Source organism: Melanotaenia boesemani, chromosome 13 (genome assembly GCF_017639745.1).
Source record: "Melanotaenia boesemani isolate fMelBoe1 chromosome 13, fMelBoe1.pri, whole genome shotgun sequence".
NCBI lineage: Eukaryota > Metazoa > Chordata > Actinopteri > Atheriniformes > Melanotaeniidae > Melanotaenia > Melanotaenia boesemani.
Genome location: NC_055694.1, coordinates 34,858,516 through 34,875,627, shown reverse-complemented (window position 1 = coordinate 34,875,627; position 17,112 = coordinate 34,858,516). Strand labels below are relative to the sequence as shown.

The following is a 17,112-nucleotide window of genomic DNA, read 5'->3' as shown; positions in this document are numbered from 1 at the left end:
AGTGACAAATAACAGACAGTCAGGTGGGGGCGTGGGGGGGTGAGTGGCAATAACCTGTCCAGACACTTGGATGAAAATGCACAGTGATGGTGGAGTGTGAAGCAGGGAGAGGGGTGTGGTGGTGGTGCATGTGTGTGTGTGTGTGTGGGTGTTTGTGTGTGTGTGTGGGTGTAACTGAGGAGCACAGCGTGAGGAACAACATACCAATGCTTAAAATAAAACATGAGCAGTGGGTTCAAACAGGTGAAGTCAGGACCCTCTGAGCTGCCCTTGCTGATCACAGACTTGCTTGTGGTCATTGTGATGCAAACATATAAAACTCTGGTACGAATCTAATCTGGATGCATTGTGTACGTCAACAAAATGCGTCGTCATTCAGAATGACACTTACAGTATACGGAGCAAAGAGAAACCAAACCAGCCAATGCAAGGCTGAGATTCTAACCTGTGACGGTGCACTTGCTGGCGTCTCCAGTGGGCAGAGCTCTGATACGGTACGGTGAATACGGTATCTCATCCCCTCCATACTTGATAAGGATAGTGTATCTGCCAGTCATGTCTGGCACATAAGACACCAGGTAGGTCCCATCGTGGTTGTCACGGATGTTGGCCTTCTTAGGCTTCCCCTCTGGGTCCTGCAGAAAAAGGTTTTACCAGCATGTGAATTAAAACCTGCTGGCAGTTCTCATGGTGTCTATGTGCATAATGTGAGCACTTACAGTGATCTGCACTGCCAGCAGCCCCTCCCCAGCATCCTTGGCATCAATGGTGAACTCAACAGGCAGAGAAGCAGGCACACCCGTGGTGTTGAGGCCCGGTCCACTTGCACGCACTTTGCTGGCATCGTGGGTGGGGAGGACCTTCACCTTGTAAGGGCTGACAGGTGAAGAGGAAGCAGAAAAGCTTGAGCAGCGCAGTCAGGGCTATTTGCTACATCAGACCGAATTATAGTCCCGTGTTTTAACTTTGAATTATTTTTTCTGCCACATTTACCTACAGTTTTTCTCATTATACATGAGTGTGTGTCGATAGATGCGTTTATGTACCTGCGTGGGATCTCCTCATCAGCGTATAAAACATTAATAGAGTAGGGTCCCTCTCTGGTGGGAACATAGTTGACTGTGTGAGTCTGGTCTCCATTATCCACCACTTCCACTGGCTCCACAACTCCTACAAACAAAGAAACAGAGAAAAGGTCAAAACACACATTTTATCTCTATCAAAGAATCAAAAACTTCATGCATAAGGATTCAGAAAGATTAGAACATGCGTCACCTTTGGGTCCTTGTACGCGGACCTGCAGTGGCGCCACTCCAGCTTTGGAGGCGTCCACGGTGAAAGCCTGTGGGATGTTGGCTCTAACGTTGCTGCCCAGACCAGGACCCTGGCACTTCACCTTGGTACTGTCCACTGTGTCACTGACTGGCACTGAGAATGGACTACCTACTCACACACAACATAGTAAAAAAGTCAGAACTCAGCTGAGACAGTAAAGTTTTAAAAACTTGAACTTTATTTTCCTGCTACGTCTACCTGCGATGGGCTGTCCTCCGTAGGTGATGTTGAGGTTATAAGTGCCGGGCTCATATGGGACGTACTCCACGCTGCAGCTGCCATCTTTGTTATCAGTGCAGGACATTTTGGCCTCTGATGGACCTTCCATGGCCAGACCAAGACCGCCGGTGCCTGCTCCACTGCAGATGGAAGGTAACGTATTATTTAAACACACAAGCAGTAAAACACTTCAGCAACATTTGTGATTCCCGACTTGGAGTTTTGTGTCACGTACCGGGTTTCCACCATGAACTTGTTGGGTTTGTTGGTGATGCCACCTTTCAGTCCAGGACCATGTACACGGACGCGAGCTGGATCACATCCTTCAGTGACTGCGACGCGGAACGGACTCTTGGGGACTGGAGAGCCGTCGTAGCAAACCTCCACGCTGTGTGGTCCTACAGCATGCGACAGGTAAAAAATGCTTCATAGTTAAAGAAATAAATAAAAATTTAAGTGAAAGAATAAAAGAATCAAAGCTATTTATGAAAACATGCTTGAATTTAAACTCACCCTCCTCATAGGGCGTGTACTCCACGTTGTAGGTTCCATCTCCTCGGTCGGTGACCAGGGATTCTGTGCGGCTTCCGGACGGGTTGCTGATGAGGGCTTTGACGTGGTTGCCTCCGGTCTGCGTGAGAGCTCGAGCATCCACGGTGAAGTCTGTGGTTGCTTCACGGAACACTCCTGCAAAAACACGGGGCGGCAGCATGCAGCATGTTTGTGACACGTATACCCAGATCAGACCCGACTTCACTCCGACATGATTCTGTTTAATCACTCGTTTTTCTTTCCGTTTGTTTTAATGTGTTGAAACCAAATTAAAGAGTGAACACATTTAAACCATGAGTGTGTGACAGCCGGATGTGTTACCTTTCCCCTCAACGCCTGGTCCGAATACATGGACTCCGCTGGTGTCGACCGCGGGCTCCACGTTAAGCCGAGCAGGGAAGTTGGGCACATCCTGGCCACCGTAGCGGATGGTAAGCGTGTAGGAGCCGGGATAAAGGGGGATGTAGGTGATGGTGTAGGTCCCGTCTCCGTTATCCTGGATGTGGACTTCTGCCTCAGTCCCGCTGTCAGAGATGATCTCAATGGTCAGTTCAGCTGGACCAGCGTTGGTACAGTCCACAACAAACTCCCCTGTTTCTCCAACCTTGGCACGCTCCAAGCCTGGGCCAGAGCAGCGCACCTGAGGAGAGGTGAGAGGGATGAATGACCGCTGACAGACGGGGAGTAAGGGAACACCGTTTCTTGCTGACTGTGGCTAACCTTGGAGGGGTCTGTAGCAGGATAAGCTGTGGGGGTGAAAGGTGATCCGGGGATTGGCACTCCATCGTAGGTCAGTTCCACCTGGTATGGCCCCGGCTCACGGGGGATGAACTTCACCTGACTGGTCTCTGGGCTCAGCCCTGGCTCAACCTGGGACAAAATATTAAAAAAGGTAAATAAAAACAAAACAATTACAAACAGAAATACTCATTGCTCATTATTTAAAAGAAAAACAAGCATGGTCTCTACATGGTAAGAAACGTTACCTTGCTGGTGAGCGGCTTCCCTGACGGCCCGGTCACCTTGGCAGCCACCTTCCCCTGACCACCAGCACCCTTCGATTTGATGGTCACTTCCTGGTCTTTCCCAACAGTCATTTCTACAACAACATAAAGAGAAAAGAGCGTGGTTGATCTAAAGAAGCAACCAGAGGAGCTGCAACACCAAATTCACTCAAAATTAAGAGTCGAAATCTGAGAAACGAAGTCAAAACCGCCAAGAATTATGAGAAGCCAAAATAATTATCTGAAAGCTTCAGTGCTTAAGATTATTATCTGGTAAAGACAGGAAGCATGAAAATGGGCCAATACAAACTAAATACAGTAAAAATTTGATCAGCTTCACACTTTTTCAATTAAAATCAAAATATTATTAAAATCGGATTATTAACTGTCTGCTTAACATAAAAAGCTAAATGTAGCACGAGGGCAGAACGAAACAGGACAGGAGGTGCGTACTGTCTCCAAGGCCTGTGACGTTGATCTTGCTGAGGTCCAGTGTGGGTGCCACGGCAACGCTGAAGGGGCTCTTGGGGATGTTATCTCCACCGTAGGTCACAGCCACTCCCAGAGGACCCTGGTGCAGAAAAGAGAAAAATCTGGGTGTGAGCACAAAGATCTTATGTGGAAAATTAAAAAACAAACAAAACCCAGCTGAAAGCCTACAGGCGGTCTCTTATTCAGACCTTCACAGAGGCACCTAAGCATCAGAAGGTGGGAGCAGCTCTCCCATCTTACCTGCTGCACAGGTGTGTATTTCACAGTGTGAGTGTTGTCATGGTTGTTGATGATTTCAAAGTCCTTGACGGCTTCTCCTTTGCTCGGGCCGCTGAAGCTGCAGTCCAGGTTGGCCTTTCCTGCTCCTTTAGTGCTCACGGTGAAGTGAGTGGGCTTCTGGAACTCTACCCCTGAGAGCAAGACAACATGTTGAATCCGGATCCATCTGGACTTTCAGGAACAATTCTTTTTGAAATATTCATTTCCAATATTTTTAGTCAAAGATTTTCTCTTTACTAGTCATACACCCTCTGCCTAAAATAAAAAAGCAGAAATAAAAACATGTGTGTTCTATTCTATTCAGACGCTTTTATCCAAAGCGACTTACATTTGAGGGGAAGAACAACACAAGCAAGAATTCAAACAAGATGGACGTCATCATTAAGTGGAAATCAGACTGCTGAGGTGGTGCATATGATTTTATATATTTTTTTTTTTAGTTTTAGTTTTTTTGTAAGTCATTTTGTTTCAATACAAGATCACAATTTCATCAAACAACATCATCTTGGGCATAAGTGCACACAGCTTCTTCAGTACCTGGTTGAGCCAAAGAGCTGGACAAATCTTTCTAACTCATTCTGAGTAGAAGAGTTAAGCTAAGTGTGGAAATGCTCCTTAAACAACTGAGTCTTTAGCTTGCTTTTAAAAGTGGATAAGGACTCTGCGGATCGGACGGAGTTTGGTAGATGGTTCCACCACCGGGGAACAACAGAGGAGAAGAGTCTAGCTACTGATGTGGCGCCACCTTGTGGTGGGAGCACTAGGCGTCTTTCACTGGCAGAGCGTAACTGTGGAGAGGGAGTGTAGCTCTGGATTAAGGAGTGGAGGTAGACCGGAGCCGTTTGTTTTGTAAGCCAGAAGCAGAGCTTTGAATCTGATGCGCTGCAACTGGAAGCCAGTGGAGAGCGATTAGCAGCGGAGTGACATGAGCTCTTTTGGGCTGGTTGGAGACCAGACGTGCTGCTGTGTTCTGGATCATCTGCAGAGGTTTAACTGAGCATGCAGGCAGGCCAGCCAGTAAGGAGTTGCAGTAGTCAATGCGTGAAATGACCAGAGCCTGGATCTTAAAGAGCACAACTTCTTATGAAATGTGACGTGAGGCTTATGAAGGGACTATTTGTGCCACCAGTTTGCTGTGTTACTGTGTTCGTACCACTGCGGCTGAGCCCTGGTCCCTCAGCTTTGACTTTACTGGCATCATGAGAAGGATCCACTTTGATCCTGATGGGAGTCATTGGAATGGCCTAAACAAACAACAAACAAAAAAAAAAAAAAAAAAAAAACACACTTATAAACAGAGTCGGCTCATCTTCAAGCACTCCCATTCACAATGAGTTAAACCCACCTGGTCAGCAAAGAGCACCATGATGGTGTAGCTGCCTGCTCCAGGAGGAGTGTATTTAACAGTAAAGGTGTCGTTATCGTTCCTGATAATGTCGAAGTCAATATCGGCCTCTGCAGGTCCCACCACGCCAGGGGCGCACTTGATTCCTATGCTGATGTCACCTGGAGAAAGAAGGAAGCGGAGAATTTTTACACAACTGGAGCGGTCACTGATCAGGAAGGGACCGAAGAAGCGACCTCCCTCCCTCCCTGGAAGTCTCCTGATACAAACAGAAGAGTCTGAGCTTGGCACAGCGGAGACAAAATGACCAGAACGGAAGAAAAAGAACTCGTTAGGATCTGGTGAACAGAAACCACTGCTGGAAATACCAGCACTGGAAATCAAACTGAAAAGCTGGATGAAAAGTCTGTGACAAATTGTGTGAGATTATTTTTTTTCTTATTTCACTACCTTGACCAGCTTCGGCGCAGTCAACAGTGAAGTACGTTGGCTCGAAGGCCTTCAGGCCCGTCTTGGACACTCCGGGTCCAGATACCTTCACCTTGTTTGGATGGCAGCCTGCTCCAACATTCATCTGTTGTCAAAAACACAGCAGCTTCAGAGGCTTTCTGTGACGAGGAAAACCTGATTTATTGATTAAAATGTGATTTAATCTGTGTTTACTCTGAATGGACTCTCCGGGATGTTGACTCCTCCCCAGGACACCATGACGGTGTGTTTTAGAGGTTTACGTGGGGTGTAAGTACAGGTGTATGTGCCGTTGCCATTATCCTTAACCTGCACATCCACAGGATTGCCTTCTCCATCCTGTGAAGAAAACAGCACAGTGGTAGAAATCTATCACACAGTTGAGGTCCTCAGGGGACTGAGCTGAGACCAGGTCTTCCACTGAAAACCTCTTAAAACCAGACATAAACAATTAAAGTATGACTATTGTAGACGTTTAACCTATGACCAGGTGGTATAACTACGCTGGCTTTCTGACATGTTGCATGTTTCAGTAACAGCCAGAGCTTCTAACTGTATAAAAACAGCAAATCACAATAAAAATTATTCAGCACATCTGCTTTATTCTGGATTCGTTGAGGTTTTCACATTTTTATTACATGACTGTGTCCAAAGAGTCATTCCACACCTGAGCCACGATCTTCAGAGGAGCTTGTCCTCCTTGCTTGGCATCAACTGTGAACTCTGTGGGTTTCCCAACAGCCAGACCACTGCTCTGAAGACCTGGACCGTAGGCCTTAACCTGGAAAAAACATTAACAATTTGAAGGGAAAGTGGACTGCATTTCATTTTCTAGCCACGCCCTCCGTACATACACGTGCCCCTGGACGTCTGCATACCTTGTCAGGATAGAAGTCTTTGCCTGGTGCGTTGACGATCTCAGCCATGAAGGGAGAGTGCTGGATGTCCTCGTTGTTGCAGAGCACATGAACAGCATACTCCCCAGGCTCTGTGGGCCAGTAGCGCACATCACAGGATCCATCGCCCTTGTCATCACATTCAATCTTGGCCTGAGACGGACCTTCCACAGAGAAACCTGAGCAAACAGAACGCATGCAGCTTAGCATTTTTAGGATTATTTTACTGCACAGTTTCATCTCTCTGCTCAGGCTGCCTTACGTACCCAGTGTACCGACATTGTCTCCAACAGCCTCCACCACAAAGTCAGCAGATTTGCCAACGACACCTCCTTCCAGCCCTGGACCCCAGGCCCTCACCTTCTGCTGGCCGGCCTCAGCACCAATCTTCACCTCAATGGGACTGAATAAAGAGAAGCCTCATCAGACACGATAACTTGGTGCGTTTTGGTGCAGAACTTTCTAGCATAGCTGTGCTTCAGTATGTGTACCTGCGAGGGATGTGCTGTCCTCCCCAGGTGATGGTGATGCTGTATGTTCCAGGTGTGGTCGGGTAATAGTCAAATGCATACACACCGTCACCAAGATCTTTCTGTTTGCATGGCTCTTCCAGTCCCTCTGTGAACACAGCGATGCATCCAGGTTTCAGTTCTTTAAGAAACTTTAACTTAAATCCTGGTTTAGGGAAACACATTAAGCTTCACACTCACGATGTAAGCCGAGGCTCTGGGGTCAACGTGAGGTATCTAACAGGCAAATTCTATTATTTAGGGCAAATTATAGATTTTAGTTAATTTTAGATCAATGATATGATCTCATAACAAAAATATCAAGATCAAACTATAACCTGTAAAACTTTGTTTCCCCCGGGCAGACGTTAGCTCTGCTCCCTGCAACAGCCGTGAGCCAACGCTGAACCGGATAAAGACAACTTATAACCTACAGAACTCAGCACTAGATGGCTCCTGATGATGAATTCCTGAGCGGGCTGCTGGTCTTATGGCCTTCAACAACCAGGAAGTGTGCCGTCTTTCAACTTCCTGTCCAAACAGGAAGTTGAAAGACAAACAGGACAAACTTTGTGCAGCAGTTATTTTATCTGAGCCGCACAGCTCAAGTATGGACAGAAAATGTTGAAAAGCTTCTTTGGTGGAGTTACATGCTGTCATTTAGTTTCTTTTCCCAAAATATAAGCTTACAAAAATTAATTAATGAATAAAGAGGAACAACTTAAAAGGCATATTTGAAAAGATTTTTGTTTTTAAAAGGAGAATAATTCTTTTAATAAATTCATTGTGTTTTCTGAGCTGTGGTATTTTCATGGTTGATTTCATAATAAACAACTTTCTGGCCATTAACATGATGAAACTGATTAGCTGTGGTACTGCTGAAGGCGCCGCTGACTCATTGCAGTGGATTGTGTTTCGGTGTCTAACTCTTCTGTAATGTTTCCTGTTATATCCTGATAAATGAAACAAAAAGAAATAAATGAAATAAAGACCGTCCTAACTGGACAAAACAACACAAACATCTCCCTTGTAGGTTGGTTAAGATTTCTATCGCCACCAACAGATCAAACCGCACTAACACGGGACTTTACGGATGCTACAGGCAGTAATGTGATGATTTTGATGTAGTATGCTTTGTTTCTGTCCACAGGCTGAGTTAGTGAGACTCAGGTGGTTTCAGAGTCCAAGGTTTTATAAGATGTGCATTTTTAAATGGAACATAATCTTGATTCCAAGCAGCGTGAATAGGAGTGTAATAAAGCTAGATCATCGTAATAAATGTGCTTCCAACGGATTTGATCTGTTCCCTGAACCAGCACTGCTGTGGGAATGTGCAACTCACTGGGGCCCTTGATGGTGACTTTGAGCTCTCCGGTGCCAGCTCCTTTGGTGTAAACCTTAAAGTCGGCGGTCTCCTTCACCCTCAGGCCCTTTGGCTGCAGACCACGACCCTTCGCTCTGCAGAGGCTTGGATTACACGCTGTGGAAGGAGACACAGGAGTTAATGGGAAGCAGACAAAGAGGCGGCTCTAGCTACTCTGACTCAAGCATTACGACCACATGCAAGCTCACTGGTGGTTTCAGTGCGGAGAGGTGGAATGAGCTGTGGGGTGAAATATGTGAAAACCAAACCATTTCCATTCAATATGTCAGTCCATCCATCCAACACAAACTCTGCTAGTAAGCATTCCACATTTTTCTGTTGTTTCCCTCCTTCCTGCCACCCTGCAGACTCATCCTCCGTCTCTCATGTTTATCTTATCCCACAGAGGGTATTTACAGACAACAGCTCAGGAAGCGGCGTGCTCCTCATATCTCCGCATTAAAAGGGTTAAAGAAGAAGCTGCTGAGTCACAGCACAATGCCTTGCAACAAGCAGATATGCTGATATTCTGTTATATTCTAAAATGTTGCTTAAATTAATGTTTTTCTCTTTCTAGATGAAACACGACAGCAGACATGAAAACAGATCTTCATAGATGAAGGTCCACTATTTTATAAAAACAAGGCTGCAGCTGCAGTTTCCAGAGTATTAATGTTTTGCACATCTACATGGAGGTAATGCCAAGTGGTTCTGTGCTAAAAAACTTTCTGAGAAATTTTCATCAAGAGGTTATTGGTCTCAAACCATTTAATTTTATTCATTTAACAGAAGACTTAAAACATAAAACAGAAAGATTTGTTTTCTGAAAGAAGCCGCAGGTCAAAAGGATTAAATTTCTCACATTTCTGTGAATTTAAAACTACATTTAAGCACAATCTCATTCTTCACAACTATTCTTCATAATGGACTTTACAAAAAGAGAAATTTTATCATTTAAAACCAAAACTATTCCTTTAAAATCTTGTGTAACCTGGAAACCATAAAAAGCTTTCCTAATAATACGTCTAATTTATCACACTTACAGAAACTTTAAGGTCTTTGTAAAAGCTGCATTTAAAAGATTGCTATGTGATGCTAACACAGGGTGTCAGGAAGCACACATTCATCCATTAAAGGTGATGTCATCACTCAGAGAACTAAAGCTAGTTTCACCAGCTCGGTTCTTACTGGTAAACCGAGTTAAACTGGATCTGGATCACTTCCCTGATTAAATACAAACTGCATTAAATGTGTTGGTTTGTAATCAGAGAATATACCGCTGACTTCTTGTTTTCATGAACGTTGACAGGCCCTATTAAGGTTGCTTATTCCTCACACACACACACACACACACACACACACACACACACACACACACACACACACACACACACACACACACACACACACACACACACACACACACACACAGGTACCCAAGAGAGATCCCAGGAAACAGGAAATGACAGCAGAAGGAAGAGGCCGTCCCACAGAGAAGACAGATGCCACCAGGCCTCTGTTAAAGAGAAGGAAGAGAACAGAAGAAAACAGCAGCAAGAAAAGACAGAAAACAATTAGACAAGGAGGAAAAACGCCAGTTATTCATCATCGCAGAGGAAACGCTGGACACCAACTAATTACATCCTGGTGGGGCAAAACATTCCAAACTAACCACAGATCATGCCGCGATACCCTACACATCATAAGCATTAACAGGATCACTGCTAGCCGTGACTTGAAGCTGTAACCCTTACCCTCTCCCACGTTTACTGTGAAGGGACTCTTGCTGATCTGACCGCCAGCGAAGGTGACAAAGATGGTGTGCTGGCCCTCCTGAGTGGGTTTATAGGTGCAGCGGTAGCTACTGTTGCCTTTGTCCTCGATGGTGCAAGTCACCGTGTTCTTCTTGCCAGCAGGGTCCATGATCACCACCTCCACCTCGCCAACTCCAGCACCTGAGAGGAGGTCAGCGATATCAGTAGGGACGCACACATCTTGGCTCCTTTCATTTCTACACTCATTTAATGGCAAACCCCCCTGGTTGGTATGTTACCTGCTGTGTAGACCTCAAAGTAGGTGATCTTATTGGCAATGTTTCCTGAGGGCTCCAGACCTGGTCCCTGGGCGGTGGCCTTACTGGAGTCTCCCTGAGCCATGCCGATCTCCACCTCGAAGGGGCTCTTAGAGATGTGCTGTCCAGCAAACAACACAGTCACCTGGAAAGAGGCAGAAGGGAGGACGAAGACCCACCCGATTATTGTCCTGACCCGCTTATTTCAATGCAGGGTTTGGGGGGGGGGGGGGGGGGGGGGGGGGGGGGGGGGGGTCCAGTGTTTTCCTCATGTTTCTGTCTGGTTGGGTCTTGCTTTTTGTCTCATTTTTTTATGGTCACACTTTGTGACTTTATTCCTTTTTTCTTCTTTTTTTTTTTTTTAAACTTAAAAAGTATGAGTGCATAAAAATATTTTCTGTAATTTTAACTTTTCTCTGTTTCTCTTTAGGCTCATCAAACTGTAAATGAAAATTTGTCCAGCAGGGGTGCAAGAAGTCCCGAGATCTTTTAACCACGTGAATCTGTCTGGAGTTTCCACCTGAACAAACAACCTAAATTAAACTCCAGCCCCTCAGCTGGAAGTCAAACTGAGCCAATAATCTCAGAGTCATTGATAACAACCACGAGTCAGTCACAAACGTTACTGATCCCGTAAAAAAAAAAAAAAAAAAAAAAAAAAATCTAAAATGAGCTTCAGCTAAACTTGATGAATCAGATAAAACAACAACCTTTTAGTCAGAGCGGCTTTGACTCAGACTCTAAATAGTGTCTGAAAAAGTCTTAACACATAAATCTGTCATTTTCTATTTAAAAATACACTGCTCAAAAAAATAAAGCAAACACTAAAATAACATCCTAGATCTGAATGGATGAAATCTTCTTATTAAACACCTTGTTCTTTACATAGCTGAATGTGCTGACAACACAATCACACAAAAATGATCAATGGAAATTAAATTTATTAACCCATGGAGGTCTGGATTTGGAGTCACACTCAAAATTAAAGTGGAAAAACACACTACAGGCTGATGTCCTTAAAACAAGTCAAAATGAGGCTCAGTAGTGTGTGTGGCCTCCAAGTGCCTGTAGGACCTCCCTACAACGCCGGGCCATGCTCCTCATGAGGTCGCAGATTGTCTCCTGAGGGTTCTCCTCCCAGACCTGAACTAAAGCATCCGCCAACTCCTGGACAGTCTGTGGTCTGTGGTGGATGAAGACATGATGTCCCAGATATGCTCAGCTGGATTCAGGTCTGGGGAACGGGCGGCCAGTCCATAGCATCAATGCTTCGTCTGGCAGGAACTGCTGACACATTAGGAGGAACCCAGGACCAACCGCACCAGCATGTGGTCTCACAAGGGGTCTGAGGATCTCATCTCAGTACCTAATGGCAGTCAGGCTACCTCTGGCGAGCACATGGAGGAAGAAATGCCACCCCCCACCATTACTGACCCACTGCCAAACCGGTCATGCTGGAGGACGTGCAGGCAGCAGAACGTTCTCCACGGCGTCTCCAGACTCTGTCACGTCTGTCTCATGTGCTCAGTGTGAACCTGCTTCCATCTGTGAAGAACACAGGGCGCCAGTGGCCAAGTTACCAATCTTGGTGTTTTCTCTGGTAAACACCAAACGTCCTGCACCGTGTTGGGCTGTAAACACAACCCCCACCTGTGGATGTCGGACCTCATACCTCCCTCATGGAGTCTGTTTCTGACCGTTTGAGCTACACATGCACATCTGTGGCCTGCTGGAGGTCATGCAGGGCTCTGGCAGTGCTCCTCCTGTTCCTCCTTGTACAAAGGTGGAGGTAGCGTCCTGCTGCTGGGTTGTTGCCTCCTACGGCCTCCTCCACGTCTCCTGATGGACTGGCCTGTCTCCTGGTAGCGTCTCCATGCTCTGGACACTACGCTGACAGACACAGCAAACCTTCTGGCCACAGCTCGCATTGATGAGCCATCCTGGATGAGCTGCACTACCTGAGCCACTTGTGTGGGTGTAGACTCCGTCTCATGCTACCACTAGAGTGAAAGCACCACCAGCATTCAAAAGTCACCAAAACATCAGCCAGAAAGCAGAACTGAGAAGAGATCTGTGGTCACCACCTGCAGAACCTCCTTTAATGGGGGTGTCCTGCTAATTGCCGATAATTTTCTACCTGTTGTCTGTTCCATTTACACAACAGCACGTGGAACTGATTTCAGTCAGTGTTGCTTCCTAAGTGGACAGTTTGGTTTCACACACATGTGACTGACTTGCAGTTACATTGTGTTGTTTAAGTGTTCCTTTATTTTTTTTGAGCAGTGTATTTTATGGGCTGATTGTTTTTATCATTCAAGTGAAAACAATCAAGTAGACATGTCACCCACAGTTATTTACTGTGGGCTCAGCATGTGGTGAGCTTACCTTGTGCATGCCTGTCACTTTGGGAATATAGAAAACAGAGTAGGTGCGATTCTTGTCATTGTTTGCCGTCACTTTAGCCTGGAGAAAGATTTAAAAGGCATTTACAAAACAGCAAAGTCAAGATTAAGGTTTACACAAAGTCCAAATACATGAAAATTGGTAAACCTCCTCTCTGTGTCCTGCAGGGTCCTCCACATAAACCAGCACCTCTCCCATCCCAGCACTAATGGTCTCAACCGTGAACACAGCCTTCTTCATCACAACATTACCAACTGGCTCAATGCCTTCAGACAAGAGTTAGAACAGCAAGTTAAAAAAAGAATCAAAATCAAAATAGAAGACAATTTATATACTAAATGATGGCTGTATCTCAGATTTGGGAAGTGTGTACCTGGCCCGTAGGCACGAGCCTTCTTGGGGTTCAGTTTAGGTCGGAGAGGTGCACCAGGCTTCAGTTTGGCCTTGGGGAACTGGGACAGGTAGGTCATGACTGAATGTTCGTCCACATTGGGGTCGACAATCTCTTCTGGGGTTATCACCTATAATACAGACAAGAAAGAACATATTTAACTAATGAAAGAGCATTTCTCGTCCTCATTACCAAAGAGAAGAAACGCTCCAGCTGTTGCCATGGAAACATTACACACACAAAAGTGAATCATGTTTTGATTTAGCCACATACCAACTTTTACCACAGGCCGGAAAGTACCTGAACCAGATTCACATGCAACCCAGCAGACAGCCAATCATTCAGTGTCGCTCTTTGATTTTACTGCCCGCAAAGACGGCAGGCTGAGAGGAAACCGGCGTCTCTGCAGGAGCAGCGATGAAGGAGGAAGCAGCAGCGACCACAGAGCCAACTGTCAGCACGCTACGCTGTGCCAGTTTCACCAACACACGGCTGCATGGCACCGAGAACAGCCACCAAACAGTACAACCAACGTCTGTTTCACATTTCCTCACTAAATGTTCAAACTTCAACAAAAACAAGGAAATAATGTTGGAGTTAAGCCCTCCTACCATATTACTAAACATTTTAATAAGTCAAATTATTCACTGTATTTAACATGCGCTGAGCAGTAGGCTGACATCTACTTGCTTTTTATTATCCATGCTTCTGATGACGTGTTTGGATTATGTACGGTTATGCACGTTCTCAGGAATAAATGAGCTACCGGAGCCACATGAAGGTGACCCACTACGGCAGATGAGGAGGAAATGTGACTGGATGACTACGTAGCCTTAAATATTATTTACAACACTGCAGCAAGCAAGTATGTGAACAATGACAGCAATGATGGAGCTGTTCACCTTTATGACGGCAAGGTTAAAAAGCAAGAATTTAACCCTTCATCCAAAGCTAAAAATAGCCCTCATCAGGTGGGTGGTGACCCTGTCAAGGTCAAGGATATCCCAACTCATCTGCCTCTCTCAGAGAGGGTTAATAAGCTAAAAAATACATTAAATTGAATATTTGGCCATTATCAGGTGTGACTGTGTAGATAAATGAATTACTGGAGTTTCTGAGATCTCTATTTGTATTCCATGGATTCAGGTAAACAGTGACAAACTTCAGTGGTCCGTTACACAACCAAGAAGAGCCAATACACGCCCCCATAAGCGTTTAAATAAGGCCAAATTACACCTTTCCCCTTCATTTAGATAAGAAAAGTCATTTCTTATTGTTCCACATTTAAATATGTCACCTGAGGGATGCCCAGCCAATCATCCGCCTGCTGCATCGCTTCACGGGCGTTGTCCACTGGTTTGGTCTGATCCCACTGGTCCCAGTCAGGACACAGACCTGAAGGAAAGAACGAAAATTAGCTGGATTAAATAAATAAAAAGAAAATGCTGTCATTCACCAATTATTGCCTTAAAACAAAAATTAAATGAAAAAATAATGAGACAGAGTCGTCTGGATGCTTTGGAAATAAATTGTTTTACCTTTTGTCCCTCTTTTTGTCTGCTGAGGCAATAAATATAATCATTTTATATGAATTATGCTGACTTAAAGCAAGATAAGTATTTGATTCTGTTTTGAACAGCAGGGAGTGAGATGCTTTGAGAGGGATTTATGTTGAATTAATGCAGATTTAAACAGAAATGCACGTCACTACTGAGAAGCCAACAGCTTCCAGTCTGTCTGTCATCTGTGTTTTCTCTCCAAAGTTACAGCATTCAGGACGTTCAGCTGGTAAACGGCAGAATGCAAAGCACGCCTTTCTTTCAAACGTATGTGGGGTCACGTTTATGTCTCTAGGACTCTGAGCAATCCAGACTCTGAATCAAGCCGTGAACGTTTAACAGCCCCCTGGACAGAAACCTGGTTGTCCTGGAAACATGTCTGCAGCAGCGTTAGTTTTAAGTAAAGCTGTACTTCAAGCACAGTTTTAGTTTATTTAAGGCATTTATCTGGAGGGAAAGAGAAACTTATTGTTGAACCCTTATCTCCAGCTCGGGGCTGATGGTGATCCGCAGGTATGCCAAACATCCAGAGCATGTAACAGGAAACCTACTCCTACTTTCACCTCATCCCTCTTCCCTGCAGACTCCTACTCTATCACCATTTCATGGGGAACTCCCTCTCTGCTTTGTTCAGCCCTGACTAGATGAGAATTATGCCCTTATGTCCTCTCCTGATCCCAGATCTGCATGTGTTAATGGCTTTTCTTTGCAGTTATGATGCTACAAGCGAGGCTAGCATCACTCCTCCAGTTAGAGGAGGCTAGACTCAAACCTCCAGTAACTCTGCTAAACATCGTATTAGAACTAAGGCTGTCACAAATAACACGTTAACAACTCATTTATTTTTAATGCATAAACAAGTGCATGGTACATATGCATTTTAGTTCTTCACCTCAACTGAACCCTGAATCACACCGAAACCACTCCAAAATTCTCCAAGACACAGAGCCGCAAATAGCTCCCAAAACATCCACATTTCTCCCTCACCTGGAGCACAGCTGTCCACCAGGGCACCCAGAGCCCGACCAGTCTGCCAGTCCTTGTTGAAGTTGGTGATGGGGAGCTCTGGCAGTTTGTTCTGGATCCATCCCAGCAGTCTCTGCTTGGGAGTCTTTTGCTTGCCATCGTCAGCCTCTTCTTCCTCATCCCACATCGGCATGGAGATGGAGTAGTGCAGAATCAAAGTCCAGATCAGACCCAAGATCAGCTTCAGGTTCCCATCAACAATGGCTTTAGAGTCTGAGAAACAGAGGAAGTGCAGATTAAGATTCATAATCACTCTGAACACAAGAACCCAAACAAAGGCAGTCATTATGTGGACACACTGTATAAGGGGAGAATAATAATTTAGGTCTGCTTAAATGTATAATAAGTACTTGAACGTTTTCAGGTTAAAACAACCAAAAACTATGCAAAGGAAAAAAAAAACTCAGTACTACAAGCTATAAAAGACATTCCTTGATTTAAAGTAATGATATATAACGATTTGTCCTTCAAAACCCTCAGATTTCACTCATATCTCTGCTACCCGTCATTTGATGTATAGCATGTAAAACATCCCTCCTTTTTTAGAGAGGAGTGGGGTGCATACCAAGTAATCACTGACCATGTTCAGCCCTGGAGGAGATAGGAATCGTTTACTTTGTGGTATACTACTTAGACTTTTGGGCAGATTTCAATCTAGCTTTAATCTGCACCAAGCACACTCATAAAAGGTGTTAAATAACTTTAATCTGAACACCGATTAAAGGGAACATATGACTGCTGGCTGGAAGAAACCATTGATGAACTGGGAAAACAGGTTAAATAGTTCAGATCATAACCATTTTTCTTTGATTATAACTAAGGTATTTGGTTTGTCAGGAGGCCCCCAGGGTTCGATTCTTGGGTCACTGCAATTCTTCCGGCCTGTGTCCCCAAACAGACCAATTATGCACAAGATCAGCTACACCCTAGTTCACTCCCATTAAAGGACTGGAGTGCTACTGGCAATAGAGAATAAGCACAAGGGAGAATACAGTGAAAGGTAAAGAATAAATCAACCTTTATCTTATCAACACAGAGTCAGAGGTCACGTCTTAATGCCGAGACAGATTTAAGCCAATAATTGATCAAAAACACTCTAACTTTCTGATACTGTGCACAGATGAGTGTATTCTCCACATCTGGAAGCCACAAAACATGAAAAGAATGGCCGGCATTCCCAACAGACTACAGCATACCAAG

At 44.9% G+C, this 17,112-nt stretch overlaps 1 protein-coding gene across 3 annotated transcripts in view; it reads right to left on the bottom strand.

Annotated features, from left to right (window-relative positions):
- The window catches only part of flna (filamin A, alpha (actin binding protein 280)), a 50,787-nt gene that overhangs the window by 10,636 nt on the left and 23,039 nt on the right, over positions 1 to 17,112 (bottom strand). For all 3 annotated transcript variants that reach the window (XM_042003000.1, XM_042003002.1, XM_042003001.1), the window contains exons 3-30: positions 15,874 to 16,125; positions 14,625 to 14,722; positions 13,310 to 13,457; positions 13,084 to 13,202; positions 12,919 to 12,996; positions 10,516 to 10,678; positions 10,217 to 10,417; positions 8,442 to 8,579; positions 7,082 to 7,208; positions 6,857 to 6,993; positions 6,573 to 6,769; positions 6,362 to 6,475; positions 5,890 to 6,033; positions 5,677 to 5,800; positions 5,227 to 5,387; positions 5,035 to 5,125; positions 3,843 to 4,012; positions 3,564 to 3,681; positions 3,093 to 3,205; positions 2,827 to 2,976; positions 2,428 to 2,746; positions 2,068 to 2,241; positions 1,790 to 1,952; positions 1,534 to 1,694; positions 1,276 to 1,443; positions 1,047 to 1,170; positions 720 to 876; positions 446 to 635 (exon numbers count right to left, since the gene is read on the bottom strand). In XM_042003000.1, coding sequence (XP_041858934.1) covers positions 446 to 635; positions 720 to 876; positions 1,047 to 1,170; positions 1,276 to 1,443; positions 1,534 to 1,694; positions 1,790 to 1,952; positions 2,068 to 2,241; positions 2,428 to 2,746; positions 2,827 to 2,976; positions 3,093 to 3,205; positions 3,564 to 3,681; positions 3,843 to 4,012; positions 5,035 to 5,125; positions 5,227 to 5,387; positions 5,677 to 5,800; positions 5,890 to 6,033; positions 6,362 to 6,475; positions 6,573 to 6,769; positions 6,857 to 6,993; positions 7,082 to 7,208; positions 8,442 to 8,579; positions 10,217 to 10,417; positions 10,516 to 10,678; positions 12,919 to 12,996; positions 13,084 to 13,202; positions 13,310 to 13,457; positions 14,625 to 14,722; positions 15,874 to 16,125 — 4,299 coding nt within the window. The remainder of the gene's footprint in view (positions 1 to 445; positions 636 to 719; positions 877 to 1,046; positions 1,171 to 1,275; positions 1,444 to 1,533; positions 1,695 to 1,789; positions 1,953 to 2,067; positions 2,242 to 2,427; positions 2,747 to 2,826; positions 2,977 to 3,092; positions 3,206 to 3,563; positions 3,682 to 3,842; positions 4,013 to 5,034; positions 5,126 to 5,226; positions 5,388 to 5,676; positions 5,801 to 5,889; positions 6,034 to 6,361; positions 6,476 to 6,572; positions 6,770 to 6,856; positions 6,994 to 7,081; positions 7,209 to 8,441; positions 8,580 to 10,216; positions 10,418 to 10,515; positions 10,679 to 12,918; positions 12,997 to 13,083; positions 13,203 to 13,309; positions 13,458 to 14,624; positions 14,723 to 15,873; positions 16,126 to 17,112) is intronic.